This window comes from Spermophilus citellus (assembly GCF_964194105.1).
Source record: "Spermophilus citellus genome assembly, chromosome: 9".
In the NCBI taxonomy this organism is placed as follows: domain Eukaryota; kingdom Metazoa; phylum Chordata; class Mammalia; order Rodentia; family Sciuridae; genus Spermophilus; species Spermophilus citellus.
In genome coordinates, this window is record NC_138191.1 from 135,894,573 (window position 1) to 135,918,310 (window position 23,738).

Genomic DNA, 23,738 nt, shown 5'->3' on the forward strand with positions numbered 1-23,738 from the left:
GTGCGGGGGGGGGGGGGTCCCGTGACCACCACGCAGCAGCCGCAGCCCCTCACCAGGTGGGGTAGTCTGGATCCCAGTTGTGCCGCTGGCCGCGTGAACCTGTGCAGGGGTTCAATCCTTAGAGGTAAAAAGTATAAAGCCATTTGTACACATTATTGAAAAATGAAAATATGGAGGTTTATGAAGTATACTTTTTAATACCTTTATTTGTTTATATGCGGTGCTGAGGATCGAACCCAGGGCCTCTCATGTACTAGGCGAGCGCTCTACAGCTGAGCCACAACCCCAGCCCATTTATTAAGTATTTTAAACTAACTTCTACTTGGATAAATGCCATTCTGTGATGAGGTCTTCTAGGATCTGAGTGTCACCACTGGTGGTTTTGTGCTCTGAAAATCACCTTACATAGGCTAAGGATGCGTGGCTTTAGCTAACTTTGGTCTTACTGGGCCTTTCTTTTGGGGTGGTGTGCTGTCCCTGGGGGTCATTCCAACAGGAGTGCTGACCAGGCGGCTGCACCTCTCTCCACCCTAGGTGAAGCAGGTGGAGTCAGGGACAGTCCAGTTCCAGTTCTCACTGAACCGGGAAGAGCCTCTAGGCACACCCATGGAGCATGCCAACGGCCCCAAGGCAGCGCGGCGGTCCTGCAAGAGGCCTCCCTCGTCGCCTTCAGGTGAGCAAGTGTGGAGAGCGAGTCTTGAAGCCCCAGCGTCCTTCCCTCAGTTCCCAAGCAGGTCTTTAGTCCCACATAGCCGTGGTCAGTTTACAGGATAATTGTTAGAGATGGCTTTAATCTGGGTCAGCTGGTTTTGCTTGAGACGATGGTGGAGCCGGGACCGTGTGATGAAGTGTGGTCTGACGCCTCCCCCTGGCTGTCCTGCAGGCTTGGGCCACCAGCTCTGTTTTGCACTGTTAGTGCAGCTGTCCTTGTGCTTCTGGAAACACTGTCTGGGGCTTGGGAATTGCTGCTGTCAGGACGTGCGTAACGAGGGGGGTCACGGCGGGGCATGAGCAGCAAGGGCCCCGCGGGGGTCAGGCTTTGTTGTGGGTGGAGGAGTAGTGAGGGCGTCAGCTCAGCCTTGGTTGGCTCAGCGTCTGCTTGGCAGGGACCCTGTGCTTGGGCCTCTTATTTGAAATAAGCTCTGCTGAGAATTGTCCTGTGGTGAAGCGCAGTGGCGTTGAGAGGGAGTCTCAGAGTCCACTGGAGTGGGTGCTGGACCTTGGCCCGGCTTTGGAGCTCTTGCTGGCTGAAGGAGCCTTCGCCTCTCTTTTCTTTCGTTCTCCTGGTTTCAGGTGGAAAGATCACCCAGAGCAGCTTGTGAACCCCCGCGGTGGAGCATGCGTCCCCATCCTCCTGCAGGCTCTCTGCAGCCAGTGGGGCCCAGGCACCCAAGTGCCCAGAGGACACTCCCTGTCTCTCCCTGGCCAGGGCTCCTGTCTTGGCACACAGGTGCTCTTGATTCTGTCACTTGGGAATAGTTTTCTTTAGGGGTGGAGGTCGCGGTTGGCAGCAGCTGGTCTTGCTGGATTTCGTCTTTTGATCGGTGGGCAGCTCAGCTGTTTCTTTGGCCTAGACCTGGATGTCCTGGCCTCTGATTTCATGGTCTTCTGGGTTTTATGAGACTCGTATAAATATTCAGGTCCCCAAACTTAAGTTGATCACTTTGCGACCGACCGCAGTGTGCACATTTCCCTCTTTCCACAGAAGCAGTGCTTTCGAAGCTTTGCTTTGTTCTTCCTGTTTTTGAGTTTTGTTCTCTGCAGCTTGTGGTCAGGATTCGGCTCACGGCCACGAGCTCACGAGCGGTCCCACCTCGCCTCGGTGGTGTCCGCTGTGGCAGAGGCAGTCCTATGTTCCATTGGAGTGGCTCAGGATGAGTTCCCGTTTCATTTGAATGACGGTTCTAGCTTTTTGAATGTCCTTGTTGGCTAATTTTAAAATCTTCGACAGATCGCTGTGATTTGTTTTAATGGGTGTGTGGCAGCTGCAGGTCTGTGGGGCTCCATGTGCTGGTGCAACACACTCACAGCGTCAGTGTTCAGGTGGGGCAGAGGGCACGCCCGTCACGGCCAGCTTAGCATTCTTGTGGTTGGAACATGGAAAACCTTCCTTCTCGCTGTTGCAACATGGCCTTCTTTTTACGGAGCCTGCCCTACTGTGCTCACTGTTAACTGAGTCACCCTACTGTGTGAGCGAACTGGAACCCCAGCCTCCTATCTCACTGAGGCTTCCTTCCTATCAACTGACTCCTGCCCTAGCCTCTGTAACCTGGGTCAGTTTGGATTGGTTGGTTTTTGTCCTGATTTGGGTTGTATTTTCCTGCCTCTGTGCACATTTGATAATTTCTGAGTGGAGTCCAGATATTGGAGATTTTCTCTTGTTAGGTGTTGGATATTTTGTATTTGATAAATATTCTTAAACTTTGGGAAGGGATAGCTCTTTTCTGGTTTTGCTCCTAAAATTCGTTAGCTGGGACCAGATCAGCATTAGTCCAGGGCTGATTATTCCCCCTGAGAAGAAAGGTCTACCCCTGGCTGGGGACTGGCCCTGTTTGGCCCTGGGGACCCCAGAGCTGCTCCCTGTACCCCTGTCTGGTCATTCTCGTCCTGACCAGCGTGCTCTGAGTGCGAGCAGGTGTCCCTGGAAATCCAAGAGCCTGCTGCCCACCCGCCCGCGGGCTTCCTTGGTCTTCAGGACTGAGCTCTCTCTTCTCAAGGGCCCCCTGTGCTTTGACTGGGCCCCCCACCCTGACCTGCCAGCTGACCAGGCCCAGGCAGGGGTAGTCACAGGGTTCCCTTGTTTCCTGCCCTCAGGATTATTCTTCCTCTATCGCCTGAGGTCCAGGTCTGCAAGACCATTGTTTGACATATTTTGTCTATATTTAAAAAAATGTGTTTCAGATAGGGAGAGTCTGGTCACCATTGCCCCACCTGCCTGGAACAGAAGTCTCAGGCCCTGAACTTGCATCCAGGCTGAGGCCAGCGGCTTTGGAACATTCCAGGCCACAGAGTCACAGCCATGCGTGTTTCCACGGCTCTCAAGTCCAGGTTTATGCTTCCTGCCCACGGTGGATTGCCCCCGTGTGCTACACTTATTTGCTTTTGAGAACTATCCTGTTTTAAACTAAAAACTCATGGTGAAGAAAGCCAAGGCAGTTTTGAAGAAGAGGGGCTTTGTCCTCCTTGGTTTGCTGATGGACCATGGAGTTTTCGTAACTAGAACAGTATGATGTGGATGCAGAGAGAGATGAACACACATGGGGTGTGAGTGTCCTTTTGCTGCTGTGACAGATTTCCACAAGTGACTTGAAACAGTGCAGCCTTATCATTGTGTGGTTCTAGAAGTCAGAGTCCAGAGTGGGTCTTGTGGCTCAAATCCAGGCGTCAGCAGGACAGGCTCCCTGGAGGTGGTAGGGGAGGAGCCTTTCCTCGCCCTCTAGAGGCTAGAGGTGCCTGTGTCCCGCGGCCCCTCCTCCATCTGCAGAGGGGCAGCTGGCCTTTTCAGTCCTCCCCTTGACTCTGACCCTATGGCCTTCTTTTACTTAACAAGGACAGTTGTGGTACACTGGGCCTGCCCTGACCATCCAGCACAGTCTCCCCACCTCAGTCAGCTGATCAGCAGCCTTACTTCCCTGGACAGTGCTACAGGACACACTGGTAGGCGTGGGTGTTAAGACGTGGACATCCTGGGCATGGGGAGCACTTAACTCTGCCCACCAAAAGGAGGACAGATGGAATAGCCAATAAATGGTGCGGCATGATTAGCTGTCCATGTGGAAAACAAAATTCAATCCAAACTTCATTACAGTACAGAAATAAATTCCAGATGGAATAAAAAACAGAACTTTAGAAATTTCAGAAAAAGTTAGAAGGTTAGAATTAAAAGAATTAAAAATTAAAATTAGAAGAAAGATTGTAAAAAGCTTTTCTCTATGTCAGGTGTGGTGGCTTGGGAGGCTGGGGCAGGAGGATTGTGAGTTCAAAGCCAGCCTCAGCAACTTAGCAAGACTCTGTCTCTAAATAAAATGTAAAAAAGGGCTGGGGATGTGCCTCAGTGGTTAAGCACCCCTGGTACAATCCCTGGCACCAAAAAAAAAAAAAAAAAAAAAATTCCTCTAAATCAATAAGATACAGATAAACAAAAAGAAAATAGAAGACATGAGGAGGAAATTCTTGGAGAAGAAATCAGGGTGACTGATAAACATATGGAAGATGCTCAGTTTTACTAGAGATTGGAGAATGCAAGGTAAAACAAGAAATCGTTTCTCCTCTTGAGGAAAGTCCAGCTGTCTAATAGCGTGAGGTCAGCAGGGATGTGGTTTAGGAGGGGCTCTCACCACCCAGGGGGATGAGGCGCGCAGGCTGCTTCCTGGAGCAGCTTCATGAAGTTGAGCTGACACCCACGCTCAAAAAAATAAAGTCTATTAGAAAAACAAAGGATGAGGAAGGATGGAGGGGTAGAGAGTGACTGGTCTGTCATCCTTAACTCGATTAACGTGTGTTCAGGATTTCTGCTTCTAGAACTGAGGCTCACCTAGGCCACCTAGTAACTACTTTAGGCTTTGCGGGCCAGGCAGTCTCTCCTCAGCTGCTGGACTCTGCTTGTGTGCCCCAAAGCCATCAGATGACGGAAGACAACGGGCATGGCTGAGTCCCAGCAGAACTTCGTTTACACTCCCAGTCTGACCTGGGCCTGCAGATGCGAGTCTTCGCTTTCCTTCCTCTTTCTTCATCGGGAGGCAGCTTCCTATCTTTTCCTGCTTTAAAGTAGCTCCAACAGGAGGCAGACCTGCTGCTGGGAGGTCGGGGAGACGCCTCTGCCCCCCGGAACCTGATGCCTTTTGAAGGTTTTTTTTTTTTTAATTTGGTTTTTAGTTGTAGTTGGGCACAATACCTTTATTTTATTTACTTATTTTAATGTGGTGCTGAGGATCGAACCCAGGGCCTTGCCTGTGGTGGGCGAGTGCTCTACCGCTGAGCCACAACCCCAGCCCTTGCAGGGTTTTTGATGACCATTTACATTTCTTCTTAAGAGTATTGATCTGTTTTGGTTTCCTCCTGTCTGGAACTGACTTTCAGAACACACATCCTTGGGAGCAATGCAGCCATTGCTGATCTCACCTGGTATAGAGCTGCTGGGATAAAGTTGCCCTCAGTTCTAGAATTCTGACTTGAGACTGTGATGAGACTCCTTTCTGGTGTCCTCCTGACACTGGGCTCTTCCCAGACGTCATTAGTTTCTTAAAGAACTAGCACTCTAAATCAATGTAAGTGTAACTGATGTGACTCTGCAATCTGTATACGGGGTAAAAATGGGAGTTCATAACCCACTTGAATCAAAGTGTGAATTATGATATATCAAGAACTATGTAATGTTTTGAACAACCAATAAAAAAAAAAAAAGAACTAGCACTCAGTTTTACTGATTGGTTCCTTTAAGTTTCTGTTTTTATCCTTATTTCTAATCAATTCAGTTTTAATTTTATGTGCCTCTATATTAATTCCATCCTTTCAGTTTCTTCAAGTTTTTAGAAAATTGAAAGCTTAATTATTTCTCATCCTTCCCATCCACTTTTTTTTGTGTGTGTGTGTGCTGAGGATTGAACCTAGGGCCTTGTGCAGGTGAGGCAAGCACTCTACCAATTGAGCGATTTCCCTATCCCTCCATCTATCATGTTTAATAGTAAAAGTTTATAGTTTTAAGCTTTCTTTCCAAGTAGAGTTTGGGCCCCCATTTTATAGTTTTGCTTTTTGTTTTTTGCTATTTTTTTTTTTTTTTTTTTTTTTGGTGCGGGCGTTGGAGCCCAGGGCCTCATGCATGGTAAGCATGTGCTGTACCACTGAGCTGCATGCCAGCCCTGTTTGCTTTCAGAATTTGGGAGTGTTTTAAATATCCCCACATTAAAAAACATGTATCTATTAAACCCTTCTTGCCTTTTCTTATGGAAACTTCTGGTCTTTGAAGCTCAGCTCGAGGGTCTTGTCTGTGACAGAGCTTTTTCTCTAGCATCCCATGGCCTTTGGAGATACCACTGTTTATTTTTTATAATAGCATGTTGTCTGCTATTTTTGGACTATGTTAGTCAGGTTTGCTTGGTAATAATCCCCAAATCTGGGGTTTAAAACGAAAGGCTTTATCTTTTACTATGTGCTGGTTGCAGTTGGAGGTGGCTCTGCTTGTCATGAACCTACATGGCAGTTGCCATCTTGAGTATAGCTGTTCACCAGCCAGACAGAAAGGGAGGCCTTGAAAGGACCTTGTTCCATCAGTGAGGATTGTGGCCCAGAAGTGAAACTTGCTCTCCTCCCACCTTGTTGGCTGCACGTAGCCATATGCCCACCCAGGCTCAGGGGACTGGGAAGCCTCTCTCATGCACAGAGGAGACGAGAGGCAGGTGTCTGTGCAGCCTAGACTGCTGTGGTGCATCTCCCCGTGGGCTGTCTTGTTACTTTGCATTACCCAGTGGAATCCTGGCCACCGTGCAGCATGGAGAGAGGCGTCTGATCAGAACTCCTGTGTGTGCTAGGGTAGTTTAACTCAGAAGGAACAGGAGAGGCATCCTTGGCCATCCCTTGACAGGAAGCTCAGAGGCAGAGCTGATGTCAGGCACGGCTGGGTCCTCACAGTCACGTGCTGTCCCCGAGACGATGCTGCTGTCCTGTCCTCCTCCGGCCCTTCAGCTCTCCTTCCTTAGACATGGCTTCTTTCTCTGTGGTGACCCCGGAGCTCCAGGGCTCTCCCTGGGCTTAGGGGTTCCAGCAGAGCACTTGTTTTGTCCAGTTGTTCCCGTAGAGTCCTGAGACAGAGCCCCTCATTCTGCAGTGTCACCGGCCTGCACGCTGTAATGACCAATGGAGACCTGGCTGGGGACAGAAGGTCCTGTGTCACATGTTGCTTGTGGTGTGGAGGTTGGGCCTGTCCCTTATTGTGTGGTCAAGGGCTGGAGGGTGATTCCCCAAAGGAAAGCCATCAGGAGAGAGCATGGGTTTGGGCAGAGTAAAGCTGGCAGGGGCTGGTGGCCCTGTGGAAGATGGGCCGAGTCCCAGGTCCCCATCCTGGACCCTTCCCGACAGTGCTGCACTGCTGGGTTGCCCAGCATGCAAAGTTGTCAAATGAGTGGGTACTCGAGTTCTGCCTGTCTTCCCACAGGAGAGGCATCCTTGGCCATCCCTTGACAGGAAGCTCAGAGGTAGAGCTGATGTCAGGCACGGCTGGATCCTCACACTCACGTGTTGTCCCTGAGACGATGCTGCTGTTCTGTCCTTCCCACAGGGAAGGACAAAGCCAGGGAGCAGCGGCCTGTCCTCCAGCAGCCCTCTAGACCTGGGCGGGGAGTGGCCTCAGGGCTCAAGCAGTGCTGTGGGGCCAGGGGAGAGGCCTCAGGGTGGCCCCCACAGAGTGGCCCCCACAGAGCGGCTTGCAGTTCATCCCCATGCTGGTGGCCAGAGGGGCGAGTTATTCTCCTGGGCACATGGGGCAGCAGTGAGACTGCCTGAGATGCAGAGCCACTGGGTGCGCACCTGTAGGTCCCTACCTAGAGATTTATCATCACGTCCTCTGCAGAGAGGCGTCGGCTTTGGTTACTGGAAGGGTCGGAAACGGAGCCGCTGTGCAGATGAACCATAGTAGCACCCTGTGTGCTTCAGCTGCCGTGGGACTTGCTGATCCACACGGATGGAACCTGGTTTCATTTGGCTTCTTTAATTTGGATTTATTGCTGCCTTCGTGTTGTGTTAATATGATCGCCTCCAGCTCAGGTTCCAGGCATTTGAAGACATTGCCTCCCAAGACCCATCTAAGAGGCTCAAACAGCCACGAGTGCTTAACTGATGATGGAAACTTTCCTACTTCAATATTTTACCAACTCGTACGGCTCCTCTGGAAGTCTTAACGATGTGTGGCTGTCACTTTAAGTGAGGTACTTTGGCTTTCCGTTATGAATAATCCTTTTTATTTTTCCTATAAAATTGCCAGGGAGCAGAGGTCTATTCATCACCTACAGGGAGAGAGTGTGCACAGAGCCACTAGAGGGCACTCCGTCGTTATGTTTTATAAACTTGAGAATTTCCTTGACCCATATTTTGCTTTTGAATGTTCCAGGGGTACCAGAATTTTGGATCATTTGCTTTATGGCTTTGAAAAGAGCCCTGTAGCAGGGGCTGTTAGACACGTGCAGCTGTCGTGTTTCCTGGGACATCCCCAGCCTGCCTGCCGTGCTGTTCCTGGTGGAATGTCCTCTCCGACAGGCAGCACTGACCCCAGTTCAGGGGAGTCCAGTCAGTCACACAGCGGCAGGAGAGAGTTACAGCCGCCCTTGGTCACTGGGCGTGTGCGTGCAGGTTGCTGAAGAACAGCCAGGGTGTGGTTCAGGGCGGGTGTGGCTTTGATGAGGGCCGTGATGTTTTTGACACTGACCCCGAAGGTGGCCCGGGTGCAGGGCTCTGGCAGGCTGTGGAACATCCCCTGTCCATCTGGGTCTAGTCCACCAAGGTGGGGCACGCTGTCCCCTGGCCCCCTGTGGTCTGTGTGCGCTCAGCATGGAGACCCACGCCATTGCCATGTCTCCCTTTATCTCTTCTTGGATTTTCCCCATTTCCCATTCCTGCAATCAGAGTCTGAGGAAGAACGACTTTTTATCTAGAAGTAAAGACGGATTCATCCTTATTTTAAAAAAAATATTTATTTTTTAGTTTTAGGTGGACACAGTATCTTTATTTTGTTTGTATGTGGTGCTGAGGATCGAACCCAGTGCCTCACGCATGCCAGCTGAGCGCGCTACCACTTGAGCCACATCCCGAGCCCCACCCTTATTTTTACAGTCTGGTGGCTGGAAACCGCTCTTGGGCATCTTTCTCTAGATCCCAGAGATGCGTCTGGGACAGTGGTACCTCCCCTACACCCTGCTGTGTGGCCACAGGCTCCTCTGCTGCCCAGGTGGCCTTTCCTTGGCTTGGCAGGGGCTGCTGTGAGCTGCTAGGCAGCAGCCTCCTGGGGTTGCCCCTTCCCACTCCTCCTTCAGGATCTTGCTCTCCCCTGGGGTAACTGGCCCTTTAGTCACCTGAGGGTACTGGGCAGTCATTCTGCAAACTGAATGTTCTCCTCCATCAGGTCCCTGGCCCGCCTGCTGCGGTCTCTTTCCCTCAGCTGCAGGTGTCTCAGGAAGGCAGCTTGGATTTGTGGGTAAAGAGTCCAGTGAGGCCTCCTACCCAATGAGGCCCTCGGGAAGATGCCCAGGGGACCATACCCACGTCTCCAGAACGGGCGCCTCTGCCTCCACGCGTTTCCTGGGACACCAGAGGCTGCCCCCCTGTCCTTTTAGCTGTTGGTCTTTATGTCTTGCTGTGGCTGTGCAAGGCAGGCAGGTGATCAGTGAGCGTAGGAGGTAGAGGTGGGAAAGCACTCTCCTTCCTTTGCCTTATTTCTGTTTTAACTTTTTTTTGGTGTGTGTTAATTTGCATACCAAGAAGGGTCCAGCTAGAGAGGACAAATGGTCACTCAGTAGCTCCCTAGTTCAGGAGACAGAAACCAAGCCCCTCTCCCCTGGTCCCCCTCCTGTGGTTAACCTGGGAATGAGGGGGTTGCGGGGGCTCACCTTGTGCGCCAGTCCTGGTCCCTGTGTGCTGCTAGTGGAGCCACCTGCTGGAGGAGCGGAGCCCTACACCGGCTTGCTTCTTGTGGGACGGCGGTGAGCGGGGCTGATGGGCATGGCTGGAGAGACCTCTAGCTGTGCTTCTAATGTGGCTGTACTGAGCAACAGAGTTCTTTACTGTTCTCTGTCCAACATGCATCATCAGGACCACCTCTGTTGAGGACAGGCCAGGGTACAGGGGGTCAGGTACCTTGGGAGTTCTCGCCGCCTGGAATTTAGTATGGTGTCATGGTGCAGCCTTTGCCATTCTGTTCATCCACAGTGCTGTCGGAGAACACCGACGAGGAGCGCTCCTTTCTGGAGCAGAAGGCAGAGGCTGCATTAAGCCTGGGTCTTTGTGTGACTCGGTGGGACATGTGCCCGCCTGGCTTGGAGTCATCTGGCCTTCTGAGGGCTGTGTTAAGTCAAGTGTGGGTGCCTGAGCTTCGCAGAGCTAACCCGACATAACTGGAGTGGACTGTCGAGATTTTGTTGACAGCGGTTTGTGGTGTGTGGAGACTGATTGGAGAGTAATGGAGTGTCAGGGAAAATTAGTGTTCAGATAGGAGGCAGGAACTGCTGCCGGGGGGGCCCCCCTTGTCTCCGGCAGTTAAAAGGGGCTGCTCTGGCCAGCGGTCTACTACAGTGTCATGAACCACTGATTTAGTCCCTCTTGCCCCTACTTGGTGCTGGTGGCCTCCAGCTGCTCAGTGTGACTGCGGAAAAGTGCGTCTCTGGGTCCCTGTGCTCCTCTTCATGTCCAGCTCACTTACCTGAACAGAGTCTGTGCTGGACCAGACACTGACTCTGGCCCTGGGGTTGGAGCCCGGCCTCCACTGCACTCTTTGGGGAGAAGCAGCTGCTAATTGGTGTCATTGGTTTAGCCGGTGTGTCTCTCGGCTCTGTAGGACGTCTGATGTCCTACAGGTACTGTATGAAGACACGCTGATGCACAGGTGCAGGGAGAGCCCCTGGCATGCCACGCAGCTTCAGTGGGCTCATGGCAGCCTGCCACACGGTTCCTCCCTCTCTTTCTTTAATGTAGATGGGGTCACACCCTCTGAGTGGTCAGCCTCTCGCTGTTTTCACTTTAAACCTGTCCTGCTGTCCTCACGTGTTGGACTGCCCAGCTGACCTCCTCTGTCCTGCATGGCCATGTGCCAGCTTTTATTTAGGCACCTGTTTTCAGGGGCTCTTGGTGTACTTGCAAGGTGTTGCTCTTCTTGCTCTGTCTTGGGTGTTTCTGCACGTGTCCCTGGGCACAGGCAGGCACCTGCTCGTGTGTCCTTGTGCCCACACATGTTGCCTTGGGTCCCGTTTGCTTTCCCAGCATACAATGGTGTGCTGGGGAGTTGGGCTTCTCCGCCAGGCTTGCCGTCGAGCAGGAGGTCGGGGGGGGGGCACTGCCTGAGCACTCGGTGTTCTCTGGGCAGGAAGCAGCAGCTTAACCAATGGCCACTTTGTCAGTGTTAAGATGAAAAGATTTGAAAACGAGTTATTCTGTGGTCTTGGTGTATTCCTCTCAGCCCGTGTTTTCCTGGGGGGTGTGGATTTGACCCTCTAGCCTGGGGCTTGCAGCAGGTGTCTTTTCCACAGACTGCCGGACCCTCTTTTAGGCTGTTTTGCTCTCTTGGAAGGTACAATTGCATAATAAGTCACAATATAAGGAACCACCTGAACATCCATAGCGCATCGTGCCTGAATCTGAGACTGGGGGAGGGCACAGGACGCTCGGCGTGCTTCGGTGGAACAGCCTCTCAACACTCAGGTTTTCCTGCCTGCAGGATGCTCAGAGCAAGGCTCCTAAGTGCCGGCCTTCTCTTAGCTGAAGATAATGGAACCATTTCCTGCAATTTTTCCTCGTTACCAAAATCAGCCTGCGGAGTTCTCCGAGACCCCATTTTGGGTGGAACAAAGCAGACGTGCTCTGGCAGATGTCCTGTTTCACTGCAGGCTCTCTTAGCAGGTGGAGGGGTTCTGCTGCAGCAGATGCCCAGGACCCTGTGGAGAGGTGCAGCTGGGGGCTGGTGGGGTCGGCGGCACCCCTCCGCTGCTCCTGGTGAGGAGCCTTCCTGGGAGCCAGGCTCGGGCTGGTCTGCCTGCTCCCTCAGAAGCAGGGGAGTGCACTCGGGAGCTGCAGGCTCTCCGACAAGACTGTTTGAGGGCTCCTGGGAACCCCATTTAACTGGCTTGTCAGGGGACGGGGCCCCTGAGCGGGCACTGCCTCAGCGGGCTGGGTGGTCAGGTCACTTGGGCTGCAGCGCTCCCTCTGGCCATCCCCTCCAGCAGGGCCTCAGCCTACAGTGAGCCGGCCACCTCCCCGGGGACTGTGGAAGCTCGGGTGGGGCCAGCGGCTCGTGGGCCAGTGGGCCTGGCGGTGCTCCTTTGGGTGCTGTTCTTGGGTTTGGTCCTTCTGGCAGACAGTCTCTGGGTTGTTCTGCTGTGGTCCAGACTGGGACAGGAAGTTGCTGGCCATCTCTGTGTGGATGGCATCTGCACTGTGAATATGTGCCCGCCCCGAGCTGCGTGCCCTTGAGGACGGGATTCCAGGAACATCTGAAAGAGCCATTTGCCTCACCTTTCATGGCACATGTAGGCCCTGTGGGAACCTGGGGGGGCAAAGGCGCAGGGGAGGGAGGGGAGCCAGGGGCGTGCCTGGTGGCCATATGTGGCTGGGCAAGACCCTGGGGAGACGACCTGATTTCTCATGAGGTTTGGGTGATTCTGGAAGCTCAGGGGGTGGGCAGAGTCTGTCCCCATGAAGATGACTGCAGTGAGCTGGCAGGGCACAGCCTGAAGACAACTGTCCCTTGAGGGCTAGCAGCAGGGCTTCACTGTAGGCCAATGCCCAGGGCTCACATCCTGTGCTGGCTGCAACCTGGCCTTCAGGGCCAGGGCACAGAGGTGCCTTGTTAGGCTGGGCTCCACTGTCAACGGAAGGTGGTGACCACAGTGGGAGAAGGCAGAGGCGTGCGTGAAGTGAGCCTACGAGGGTTAGTGGCCGTGGGTGGGTTTGCCTGAAAGCACCCCTGCTGTGGCAGGCGGCAGGCGCTGGGGGCTCTGCGGGAGGCCGCTAGCCACTGTGCAGGTGGCCCCAGGCTCTCGGGCAGCAGCCTTGGCCTCTCCAGTGTCAAAGATGTTGTCTGCTGCCTGCTCCAGGGGGATGGTGTGAATAGCCGGCCTCCACCCTCCTTGGCAGGCCTTGGGAAGCCCAGCTTGCTGTTCCCTGGAGTAAACAAGACTCAGGGACCAGAAAGTATCCAGTGGGTACTAACGGGGCCACCGTCTGGGCTGTTGTCTCTGTGGGTTGGACCAGGGAGCCGGGAGCCCTACTCTCCCAAGTTAGCGACGTGTGCGAACCTTGAACACTGATGGGGAGCAGAGCAGATGTGTTAAGAGATCTCAGGTGTCCAAGAACTGTCCTGTGTCACTGGGCCACACTTAGACTGCACAGCTCAGGAGGAAGGAGGGAGGCAGAGCGTGTGAGGCGGAGCACGGCAGGCTCGCTCCAGTCTGATCTCCAGCGGAGCCTCGCGGAGCGTCTGCCACCTTCTGTGCAAACCGCTGAGCTTCGGGACGGCACCGGAGCTGCTGCTGGCTCTAGTGTCCACAGGGTGGAGAGAGGTGTCAGGATCGGCTGCACTGAACCCCCGAGGCTGACAGCTCCTGTGCTTCTTCCCAGGTCTGCCTGTGCCAGCACCCCAGGGTCTTGCGGCCACCCAGGACTCGCCTGTGGGACCAGGGGTAAGTCCAGGCCTGACGGGATCCACTTCAGAATTCCAGAATAAGCCCCAGTGGACCCCTGAAAGCACTCTTTGCCTCCTTCTCATCCCTGAGGTGGGGCCCGCTGGCTGGGGGGTGTCTGGTGCCTTCCCAACTTGTCACGTAGCCTGATCCTAACACGCTGACTCAGCGTGGGGCTCTCGGGGCGGTGGCTTCCTCTGTAGTGTCTCCAGGACATGCTGTGCTCCCCTGGCAGTCATGTCTGCTGGTGGAGGTGCCCTTAGGACTGAGGGCCTTTTGTTTCTTTCGGAGACACTGAGGTATGGTCTTCACCCCTCCCTGACCTACTCGGCCAGCAGAGAGGGCCAAGGCCACGTGCTGGTGCACTCAGGGCCACAGGTGTGTCAGCATGCACCTATGTGGGCTGGACTCACCTGTGTGCAGAGGAGGGCTCTTCCTGGCTTGGCCTTGATGCTCGCTGGCTGATATGGCTGTGGTGTACTGAGCTGCAGGGTGCTCCCCGTGGCCCTGGGTGGCTCTAGCAGCATGATTTTGACTGAGGTCAGAGTTGGCTTGTTCTTCCTGGTGACTTTGTCTGCTAGTGCTGCATGGAAGTTGACTTCTAGAAAAGTCAAGCGATTCGGTGACCCAGGCTGTCTGCAGGAAGTGGCTCTAGTGTGGGGCACACAGCTTGGGAGCTGGGCCCCAGGGGAGCATCTGTGTGCTGGAGATGCCCGGCTGTGGACTGCCTCCTGGTCCCCCGCTGGCTTGATCTGGCAGGTTCCCTGCAGCGGTTTCCACGTCGCCCTGAGTGTTCAGGGCCACAGGCAGGGAGGGCTTACAGTGCCTCCTGTTCTCGGGGGCTTAGCAGAACCGAGTGGTCTTCCTGGCTCCCTGCAGATGCTGCCAGGATGTCCTGCCGTCCTGCTCACCCTCCCTTCTCCAGCTCTTCCCTCACTGACTTCTCTGTGCTGGCACCTCCTTTGGGCCTCTGTGCCAGCTGTCCCCGCTGAAAGTGAGCATCCCACAGCAGCGTGTGCTGGAAATAGCATCTCCAGTAGAGTGCAGCCCCCCACCCCCCCGCCTTTTTTCCAGGCATTCATTTTCCAAATATAAACATAAACCTTTCTAGAGGCCTGCCATGTGCCAGGCCCCATGCCAGGCCCTTGCCATGGATTCCCATTCATTCTCACAGGAGTCCTGCAGGTCAGGTGCCATGATCATCTTTTTTTTTTTTTTACAAGTAAGGGGACTGAGGCAAAGAGGCTGGCTGACCTTCACAAGGTCACATGATAAAGAGGTGGTGGGATAATCTGTCTCCAGAGCCCGTGGCGGCTGCCTATATAGTCACTGTCTTGGTGGGAGGCTCACAGGGCAGGGACATAGGTGACTGGATCAGACGGGAGCTTGGAAGAATCCAGTCCAGGGGTGGAAGTGAAGCCCAAGGGTCTAGCCCAGCCCACCCTGGAGGGGAGACTCTTGCCCTCGTCTGCTTGCTTCTCCTCACTGATGTGTTCTTATACAGATCGTGGTCTGGGAGACCACAGTCCCGGCTCTGTGTGCTGAGGGGAGTTTAGGAGAGGCTCTGCGTTGCACGCAGCTGCTGACCAGGAGGCTGTGGAGTTGCTCCCCTCTGCAGCTGGCTCTGAGTGTCCTCTGTTCCCCTGGATTTGTGTTGTGTGTGTGCGCATGCCTGTGTGTGAGTGTAGGGGGTTTCATTAGCTGATATGAGTTCTCTTGCCTTCCAGTTGTCACTTTCCCAGCTGGTGACTTCCCCGCAGTCCCTGGCTCGGTGCTGCTCAGCCAAAGCCACTCCACGGTCACCAGAGGGCTCCCAGCCCCAGGCAGTAAGTGCCCCCCATGCTGCCTCCTGCCTCACATCCCCTGACTGCTGGCAAGCCTTGGGATTTTGAGCTGTGCTGGTCCTTGGTTAGGTGACAAGGACCTCAGTAGGCTCTGAGACGTGGGATGGGTGGGGTGGGCCACTGTGTCCCTCTGTGCTTCTCATGGAGAATGAGGAAAGATGTTCTCGCCACGGTGGGTGATTGACTCGGGCTTGGTTTCCCTGAGTCAGCGGAGCTCAGCTGCTGGCGGGTCTGTTGGTGAAAGGAGAAGGAAGGTGGCAGAGGGTGGTGGAGGAGGCTGAGCTGGGCCTTCTTGGCTGCTAGGGGAGGGTTCAGGTGGAGCTGAAATAGCCTCTGCTGCCCCTGACTGTGGGGATCCCTGCAGAGCTGGTCCTGCACACTGCACCTCTGGTCTCACGCTGGTAGCACAGAGGAAAACAGTCCCTTCCGGTCATGCATTAGCAGGCACTCCTGATGTGAGCGTCCGTGCCACCCTGCTCTGAAATACCCCTGCAGTTCCCCTATTTGTGAAGCGATTGCTGTCTTTTTATTTTTGCCTGAGACATCATGTGAGAGCTGATGCTCAGCAGAAGCTGAGAGTGTGATCCAGTGGAGAGGGGGCTTGGAGTCCCGCCGTCCTCTCCACCCAGATAACCTGCCTCAGAGGGAATAACTAGAAGATTCAGGACTGGCAGGGGCCAGAGCAGCATCCAGATGCACTGGCCAGCTCTGAGATTTGACGTTAACATTCCATCTCAGGCATCAGATGTTCCCAGTGGTATTGGCTTGTTCATAAACTTAGTGGTTCCTTTCTTGCTGTTTCTTTTTTTTTTTTTTTTAAATATCTTTATTTTATTTTTATGTGGCGCTGAGGATCAAACCCAGTGCCTCACACATGCTAGGTGAGCGCTGTACCACTTGAGCCACAACCCCAGCCCCTCTTGCTGTTTCTTGACTTATAGATAATCATGAGAAATAAAGGAGTCACGGTTAAGATTTTGGATGCAAAACAAATAATGTGTTAGCATAAGCATATCCCAAGTATTAGATGGAACATACTTATACTAAAGTCATTCATTGTTCACCTGCAGTTACAATATAACTGAGCCTCCTGTGCTTGTGGTGGTGGAGGCTGACAGCCCTACAGAGGCAGTAGTCATCAGCCCCCTTAGAGCTGAGCATCCTTGGTGGCCGCAGGTTGGGGTCCCGTGGCCTCACCTGGAATCCCATTTTGTTTAGCAGGAGTTTCCTTTGGAGGGTGGGATCTCTCATCTGGAAGCCGACCTTAGTCAGACTCCCTTGGTCCTGGAAACCCCTGTTGCTGAACCTTTGCAGGAGCTGCCCTTCACCCCTCTGCATGCCCCCATTGTCGTGGGACCCCAGCAAAGGAGGTAAGGTGGGCACCAGGAGGGGTGGGGCCAGGCAAGGGCCCCCTGTCACACCTGCCTTTGATTAGCAGCTCTCTGAGAAGGAGAAGAGCATCTGCGCCCCTCTCCCGCGGGCTGGCTGAGGACTGTGTCTGTTTCAGTTCTGGCAGCCAGCTCTCCAGAGCCACCATGGTTCTCCTGCAGTCCTCCGGCTTTCCTGAGATTCTGGATGCCAGCAAGCGGCCTGCCGAAGCTGTCAGTCCCACGGATCCCGTGCACTTCGACCCTCAAAGGGAAGAAGCGGATTGTCTACAGAGCAATGAAATAGTGCTGCAGTTTCTTGCCTTCAGCAGGTAGCGGCTGAGTTTCCTGTCTGCCACGCCCCTGCTTCCTTGTGCTGAAGAGTAGCTGTGATGTGGCTCTGACCTGGCAGATGCTGTGTTCACATCTTGTTGGACCTAGCAGCGCTGTTTTTCAAATTAATTGATTAATTTGTTCTTCGTTAAAAAAAAAAATAATTAGCACATACTTGTGTGTATTATGGGGTGCAGTGTGATGATGGGATATATGTATACTATGTGTAATGATCAAATCAGGTAATTAGCATTCCCGTCTCCTTTTTTTGTGCTGGGAACCTTTGAACTGCCATCTGATTCTACTTTACTTTGGCTAGGACCCACCCAGAACCATTCTGAGTGCCAGGGAGCCTGCTTTGCCCAGGCTTCTCTCCTTAATTAAAATATGCATGATGTTTGCCTGATTCCCAGATGTCAGAGTAGCTCTGGGGCAGCACCCTCAGGCCAGGAGACTCACTGTGCCTGTCGTGGCTGCGGCCCTCCTGAGGCCACAGTGAAGCTGTTTTAGTGACTGTGTCCCTGGGCAAGCGTACATCCCACCCAGGCGCTCTGCTGTGGCTGCCTGATTAATCAGAGCTGTTGTTGGGTGCAGAGTGGCCCAGGACCACCGAGGAGCTCCGTGGCCAAAGTCCGTGTACTTCACGTTCCAGTTCTACCGCTTCCCACCTGCCACGACGCCACGGCTGCAGCTGGTGGAGCTGGCTGGGATGGGGAAGACGGGCTCCGGCTCCCTGTCTCACGTCCTTGTACCCATTAGTAAAGACTGCTCCTTTGACACTGGTAAGTGCTTGTGCAGTGCGACTGCTGAGGCCTGCACCGAGTTTCCTATGTGCATGTCATCATTAAACAGCCCATGCACAGCCAGTGCACCCACACCCGTCAGCTGCACCCACCCTGGGCCTCCCCCACCCAGTCATTGTAAGTCATTTGTAAATATTTCCTATGTTCCTCCACAAAATAATGGAGTCTTTTGAAAACTTATGCTGTCATAGTTAAAAATAATTCCTTAATATCATGAACTATCTAGCTAATGTTAAGAATTCCTCAATAATTTCATAACTTTTAAAATAATTAGTTCAAAACTCCTGTCTGTGTGTTGCAACGGGTGCACCTGTGTGCTGCCCTGGGGATTGTGTCTGTGGTGGCTGCCACCATCCCGTCTCTCTCTTCCTTTCTCTGTGGAAGAGGTATTCTGCAGAGCATCCATCCCCCAGTCTGGACTTGGTTGAAGCTCTGAAGTTAAGGCTGTCTCTCTGTCCCCTCTTTTCCCGAGTCAGGGATCCATGTGTGATCGGGTGCATGGTTTTGTTTTTGTCAAGGATTCTTTGTAGTGGGTGACTTGGACTCTGTCTCTGCAGCACTGTGACACCCGGCTGCTTCTTCCTCTGGTACAGCAGCAGCCATCATGACTGTTGCATGCTATCAGTCATTGCTGGAGGGTGCACAAGGACACATCCTGCTTTGGAACACCTTTGTGTGCCGGCTGGGTGCTTCCTGTCAGCCTCCGTCACTGTGACACCTACCCGAGAAGAACAGCTGAGAAGCGGGAAGGTTTATTTTGGCTCACGGTTTCAGGGATTTCTGAGCATGGCTGGCTGCTCCCTTGCTTTGGGCCTGAGGTGAGGCAAAAGTTCATGGCAGAAGAGTGTGGCAGGGAAGAGCTGCTCGCCTCTTGGAAGCCAGGAAGCAGGGAGAGAAACAGGAAGGGGCTGGGGATGAGAGGTGCCCTTTAAGAGCATGCCCACCATGATCTTCCTCCAGCTAGGCCCCACAGCCTGCGACTTCCAGGGGTGGGTTCAGTTATGACCATGAAGGCACGGTCCACTGATGTGGTCAGATTGTGACCACTCCCTTCTCCAGATCCCCACCTCTGAAGGGTGCTGCACTGGGGACCAAGCCTTCAACACAGGACATTCCGGATCCCAACTGTAGTGCTTCTGTGACTCAGGCTTCCCCCATCGGCTGGTCACCTTGAGGTGTGGTGCGCGCAGGAAAGGCAGGATATAATGATGGCATGTTCCCTTGTGTCCTCCAGGGGGGGACACCAGTGGCTTTTTCCCTTCTGTTTCATTTTGGGTGAGTGGATTCAAACCACAGGGATAGAACGTGCCTGACGTGTTGTGTATTGATGGTTGGCTGTCCCATCTTTGGTTGGTGACATGGCTCTTAAGGGACCAAGCTGGGCTCTGACCACCACTGCATCTTGCGGTGGGCAGTAGAAGGTGGGAAGTCACGCTCAGATTCTGGCGCCACAGAATGTAGCTTAATGACATGAGCGTCGACGGGAGATGAAGGGCGAATGCAGGTCCAGGGTCCAGGAGGCTGCTGGGCAGTAGCCAGGCAGGCAGTGTAGTAGGACAGCGGCTCGATCCCTGAGCTGCTCACACAGCTCCAGGAAAGGCAGATGGATGGCTGTGTGTGGAGGGACCGACGAACCCACAGTCGTAGTGATTTGGCCCAGCTCTCAGTAAACTGATGGATCAGCGGAAGCACAGTCATGGGTGTGCTCCAGAATGTGGTTTGGAAGATGATCTGAGAGAGTGTGCGTATCCTGTTCAGGGGGTGGGTACTATCTGAAGCAAATCTTAAAAATTACAAACACTGATATATATGGTTTAGGCCACCAAGCAGGTATCACCCTACCCCAAGAGAATCAAGGTCAGATCTCATTTTATAGCATCTTCTGACCATAGTGCCCCAAGGTCAGGACCCCCTCCCCCCCCCCGCAATAGTCTGAACTACTAACTCTAAAGTTTAGAATTTAACGAAGAAATCAGAATAGAAGTGACTAAATGAAAAGCTGATATTGTGAGATGCAAGTGGCCCTTGCTGGAAAGGCACAATTTTGGAAGCCTGTGCTGGGGAGAGTAAGAGACAGCACTAATGTTCAACTCTGGGAGTTTTGGGGAGGAAAACAAAGTCGATACAAGTAGAAGGAAATAAGTTTGGAAATGAGGTGAATAGAAAACAAGCAGGAGGAAGTCGGCCAGATAGTTGGCATGGTGCGGGGGGCGGGGGGTCGGCAGGTGCAGCAGGTGTGCTGTCCAGGTCCTGTCAAGGTCAGCCTCAGCTGAGTGGGATGGGGAAGATCACGTCACGCTGTTCTTTATATGGTGTTCATAAAGTGGCTGTGGGAACACGAGAGCCCCCTGCCCCTGCTGGGGCCCGTCCCTGAGCTGGGCCGACTCTGATGCTGGTGGAGGTTCACATCTTGCCTGTCGGTGCCTCCGACTCCAGTCTGCTGCCGACCTGAAGATAGGAGGCAGGGGAGGGCCGAGCAGCCCAGGCCCCATTCCTCACCAGAGAACCCCCCTCATCCCAGGTGGATGAGCTCTTCCTGTCCTGAACCTGGGCTGGGCTGAGAGAGGGCCCGGGAGGCCCCTGCGTGGAGGCACGGGGTTAGGGGAGGGAGGCTCTCTGGTAACACTTCCTCCCACATTTGGTTCTCAGATCACTGTCCTTAACCCATGAGTTTACAGTCATGTCTCTGGTTGGACGTTATCCTGGGGGAGAGACCAGTCACCACCAGGGCAGTTCCAACCCTCCAGGGATCACTTCTCCCAATCGTCCGCCTTTGCTGGTTGATCTCAGTGACCTGTGGTGCATGGCGCAGCTTGTGTCCTCAGAAGGCTGGAAATAGCTCAGAACCGTGTGTTGGTTTCAGGGCTCCTCCGCCTGCTGCTGAAGCCTCGTCCCTGGTCCATTCCCTCCATATCTGTCCCACTTTCAATCCTGCAGCTTATCAGAGGCCCTACAGTGGGGGTAAATGGCAGCATTGAGATCACCCAATAAAAAGACCAGCCACTTAGAGAGGCTCCCGATTTGAATGCATTTCCACGCTGAATTTCCCAGATAATAATTAAAGCCCCCAAGTTAAATGTCTTTGCAAGTTTATGTCTAAAGAAATTAAAGTCCAAAATCAAATTTTCTTGTCATTATGAACTAAAATTCAAAGTGCAGGGCTGGGGTTGTGACTCAGTGGCAGAGCGCTTGCCTCGCATATGTGAGGCACTGGGTTCGATCCTCAGCACCACATAAAAATAAAATAAACAAAGTAAAGACATTGTGCCCATGTATAACAACAAAAAAAATATTTTAAAAAAGTGTAAAATTCTTAAGTTTAAGTCCATAATTGAATCTCAGCCACAGGTGGCTTCTGCCTGCACAGGTGTGGGGCAGTTATGTGCAGACGGCCCCTACCCCTAGCTGACTGGTTGGGGTTGGGGCTTTCATGGTCACTCTCAAGCCAGTTCCTGCTGTTGAAATACAACATGGGCACAGAGAAGCTTGCAGGGCTCCAGTCCCACGAGGTAAAACAAAGGGACGAGCTGGTCGTGGTGACACATGCCTGTAATTCCCACTGCCGGGGAGGCTGAGTGAGGAGGATCACAGGTTCAAGGCTGTCCTTGGCAACTCAGACCTTGTCTCAAAATAAAAAAATAAAGGGCTGGGGATGTTGCTGAGTGGTTAAGTACCTCTGGTTCAATCTCCAGTACCAGAAGGGGGGGGCGGGGGGAGAAATGGGAGGGTTTTATTTCCAGAGCAGTCTTGGGTTTAATAGAGGTGAGTAGGTGGTGCAGAGGCCCCTTCATCCCCAGCCCCTGCTTCCTTGTTTTAAGGTCTCAACGTTGGTGTGCCACGCTTGTGGAACTCAGGTGGATTAATTATTATTTTCTGAAGCTCATGGTCAGTGTTAAGGCACCCTGTGCATCATATGGTCTGAATTTTGGTGAGTGCAGAATGATTCACTGCCCTAATGTCCCCTGTTTGTGGCTCTCTGTCCCTTCCCACTCTGCCCTGGTGACCACTAGTCTCTGTCCGTCTCTAAGGTTCTGCCCTTTCCAGCATCTCCTGCGGCTGGCTTCGGCCTGGATGGAGCCTTTTCAGGCTGGCCTCTGACTCGGCAGTGGGCACTCCCAGTTCCTCTGCACTCCGTGTGTTGATGGCTTTTTATCCCTCTTGTTGGAAGTGCTCCATCGTGTGGATACACCAGTTCTTTTATTCACTCACCTGCTGAAGGGATCTTGGTTGCTTCCAGGTTTTGGCAATGGTGAATCAAGTTGTTATACTAGGATTGTGAGTGGAGTAAATCTGTAACTCACCGGGTGAGTGCCAAAGTGTGTGCTGTGGGGCTGTGTATGGTAGCGTGTGTTCATCTGATAAGAAGAGCTTGCCACTTTGCATTCCCACCAGCAACAGTTCCCCATCCTGTCTGCGCAGTGTTTGGGGGCTGAGCCATCCCAGCAGGTGTGTGGTGTTTCTCGTTTGATTTGCAGGTCCCTAGTGACATGGTGCTGAACGTCTTTCCGTGAGCTTATTTGCCACCTTTGTATCTTCTTCCGTGAGGCATCTGTTCTGACATCTGAACAGGTGTATCTTTGCTTTGGATGCAGTCTCCTGTTTGATATGTGTCTGGAGATATTCTCCCCTGTCTGTGGCTGGCTCTTTTCAGCTCTTACTGATGTGTTTTGCAGAGCACAAGTTTTTAATTTGGATGTAGTACAGCCCACCAGTCCTTTCTTTCATGGATTGTGCTTGGTGCTGTGTAAAATGTCACTTCCAAGCCTGACTGAGGTCACCTGATTTGGTCCCACCTTGTCTCCTAGTTTTACAGCTCTGTGCTCTACACTTGGGTTGGGCTGTGATCCTTTCTGGGTTTATCTCTACAGAAGTGTGGTCCTTACAAAGCGATCATGTCAGTGCAGGGTCTGGCCATTATGCAGAAGCCCCTTGTCCATCCCCTCACCTGACCCTGAGCCTCCCTGAGGAAATGCTCTCCTTACTTCTGTTTCTGTCCAAAGCTTTATCCCTTTTGCATGTGGCAGGGGGCTTATTGCAGCTGTCCCTGGCAGTGCCGCTTTTGTGGCTGTACAGGGACCCACGGTGTTCATCCTTGCAAATAGGTGCTGGAGTCGTTTCCAGCTTCTGGCCCTTCTGGATGGCGCTGCCATGAACTTTGTTCTGGCATGCGGGGTGTGCGCTCCTGCTGGGGATGTGCCCGGGAGAGCAAGTGCTGGTCCTGGGCTAGCGTGGGTCGGGTTGGGTAGCTTTGCCCGGCGCTTCGCAGGGCTTGTTCAGTCTGCACATCCACCAGCTGGGGATCGAGGTTGGAGCCGCTGCCCACCCTCTCCAGCTGCAGAGCGGCTGCTGGCCTGTTTCTCTAACAGTCCTGCTGGTGTGCTCCCCCGGCTGGGGACCCTGCGCCCCAAGCTCACGGGCCTGAGGGTCTCCTCCCGCGTGAGCGCGTGCTCCGTCCTTGCCCTCTTCTGTCGTCCAGCTGTGTGGGCTCTGTTTGTAGGCCTTCTCTGTCCATCTTGGTGGGATCCTCTTCAGACACGCAGGTGTCTTACCCCTCTTGGGCCTGGCTTCTCTTCCAGCTCTGTTGATGGTCTTTTGCTGAACATTAATTTTCAATTCAAATTAAGTCTGTGTGTCAGTCTTCAGTCTACGTTTCCTTCACTAGACATAAAGGAGTTTGTCTCTGCCAAGTGTTGAGGATTCCCTCCTGTGTTGTCTTTTACAAGTTTCATTTATATATTTCGCCTTTATATTCAGACCAGGACTTCCTGTGGAGCTCATTTTCTGTGTGGGAACAGTCTTTGCAGAGCCCACTAAGCTAATGGGGCACACCCACCAGGGTAGACCCCGGCCAGTCCCGGGCCCAGTTAGTTGTTATAAGAAAGTTTGTTCCCAGAATCCACACTCTGGCATCTGAGCAAGTGCGGGTAGATGGGAGAATGCCTGGGTTTTAGCTTCCCCAGGCTATGCCCCTCAATGGCAGGAACCCTGGGTAGAAAGTGGCCCTTGAGACATTGTGTT

At 53.2% G+C, this 23,738-nt stretch overlaps 1 protein-coding gene across 1 annotated transcript in view; it reads left to right on the forward strand.

Moving 5' to 3' along the window:
- Positions 1-23,738, forward strand: part of NPHP4 (nephrocystin 4) — a 105,963-nt gene that overhangs the window by 46,551 nt on the left and 35,674 nt on the right. The window contains exons 12-17 of the mRNA XM_081306819.1: positions 535-673; positions 13,312-13,373; positions 15,101-15,199; positions 16,436-16,587; positions 16,656-16,916; positions 17,512-17,699. Of these exons, the coding sequence (XP_081162945.1) occupies positions 535-673; positions 13,312-13,373; positions 15,101-15,199; positions 16,436-16,587; positions 16,656-16,916; positions 17,512-17,699 (901 nt within the window). The remainder of the gene's footprint in view (positions 1-534; positions 674-13,311; positions 13,374-15,100; positions 15,200-16,435; positions 16,588-16,655; positions 16,917-17,511; positions 17,700-23,738) is intronic.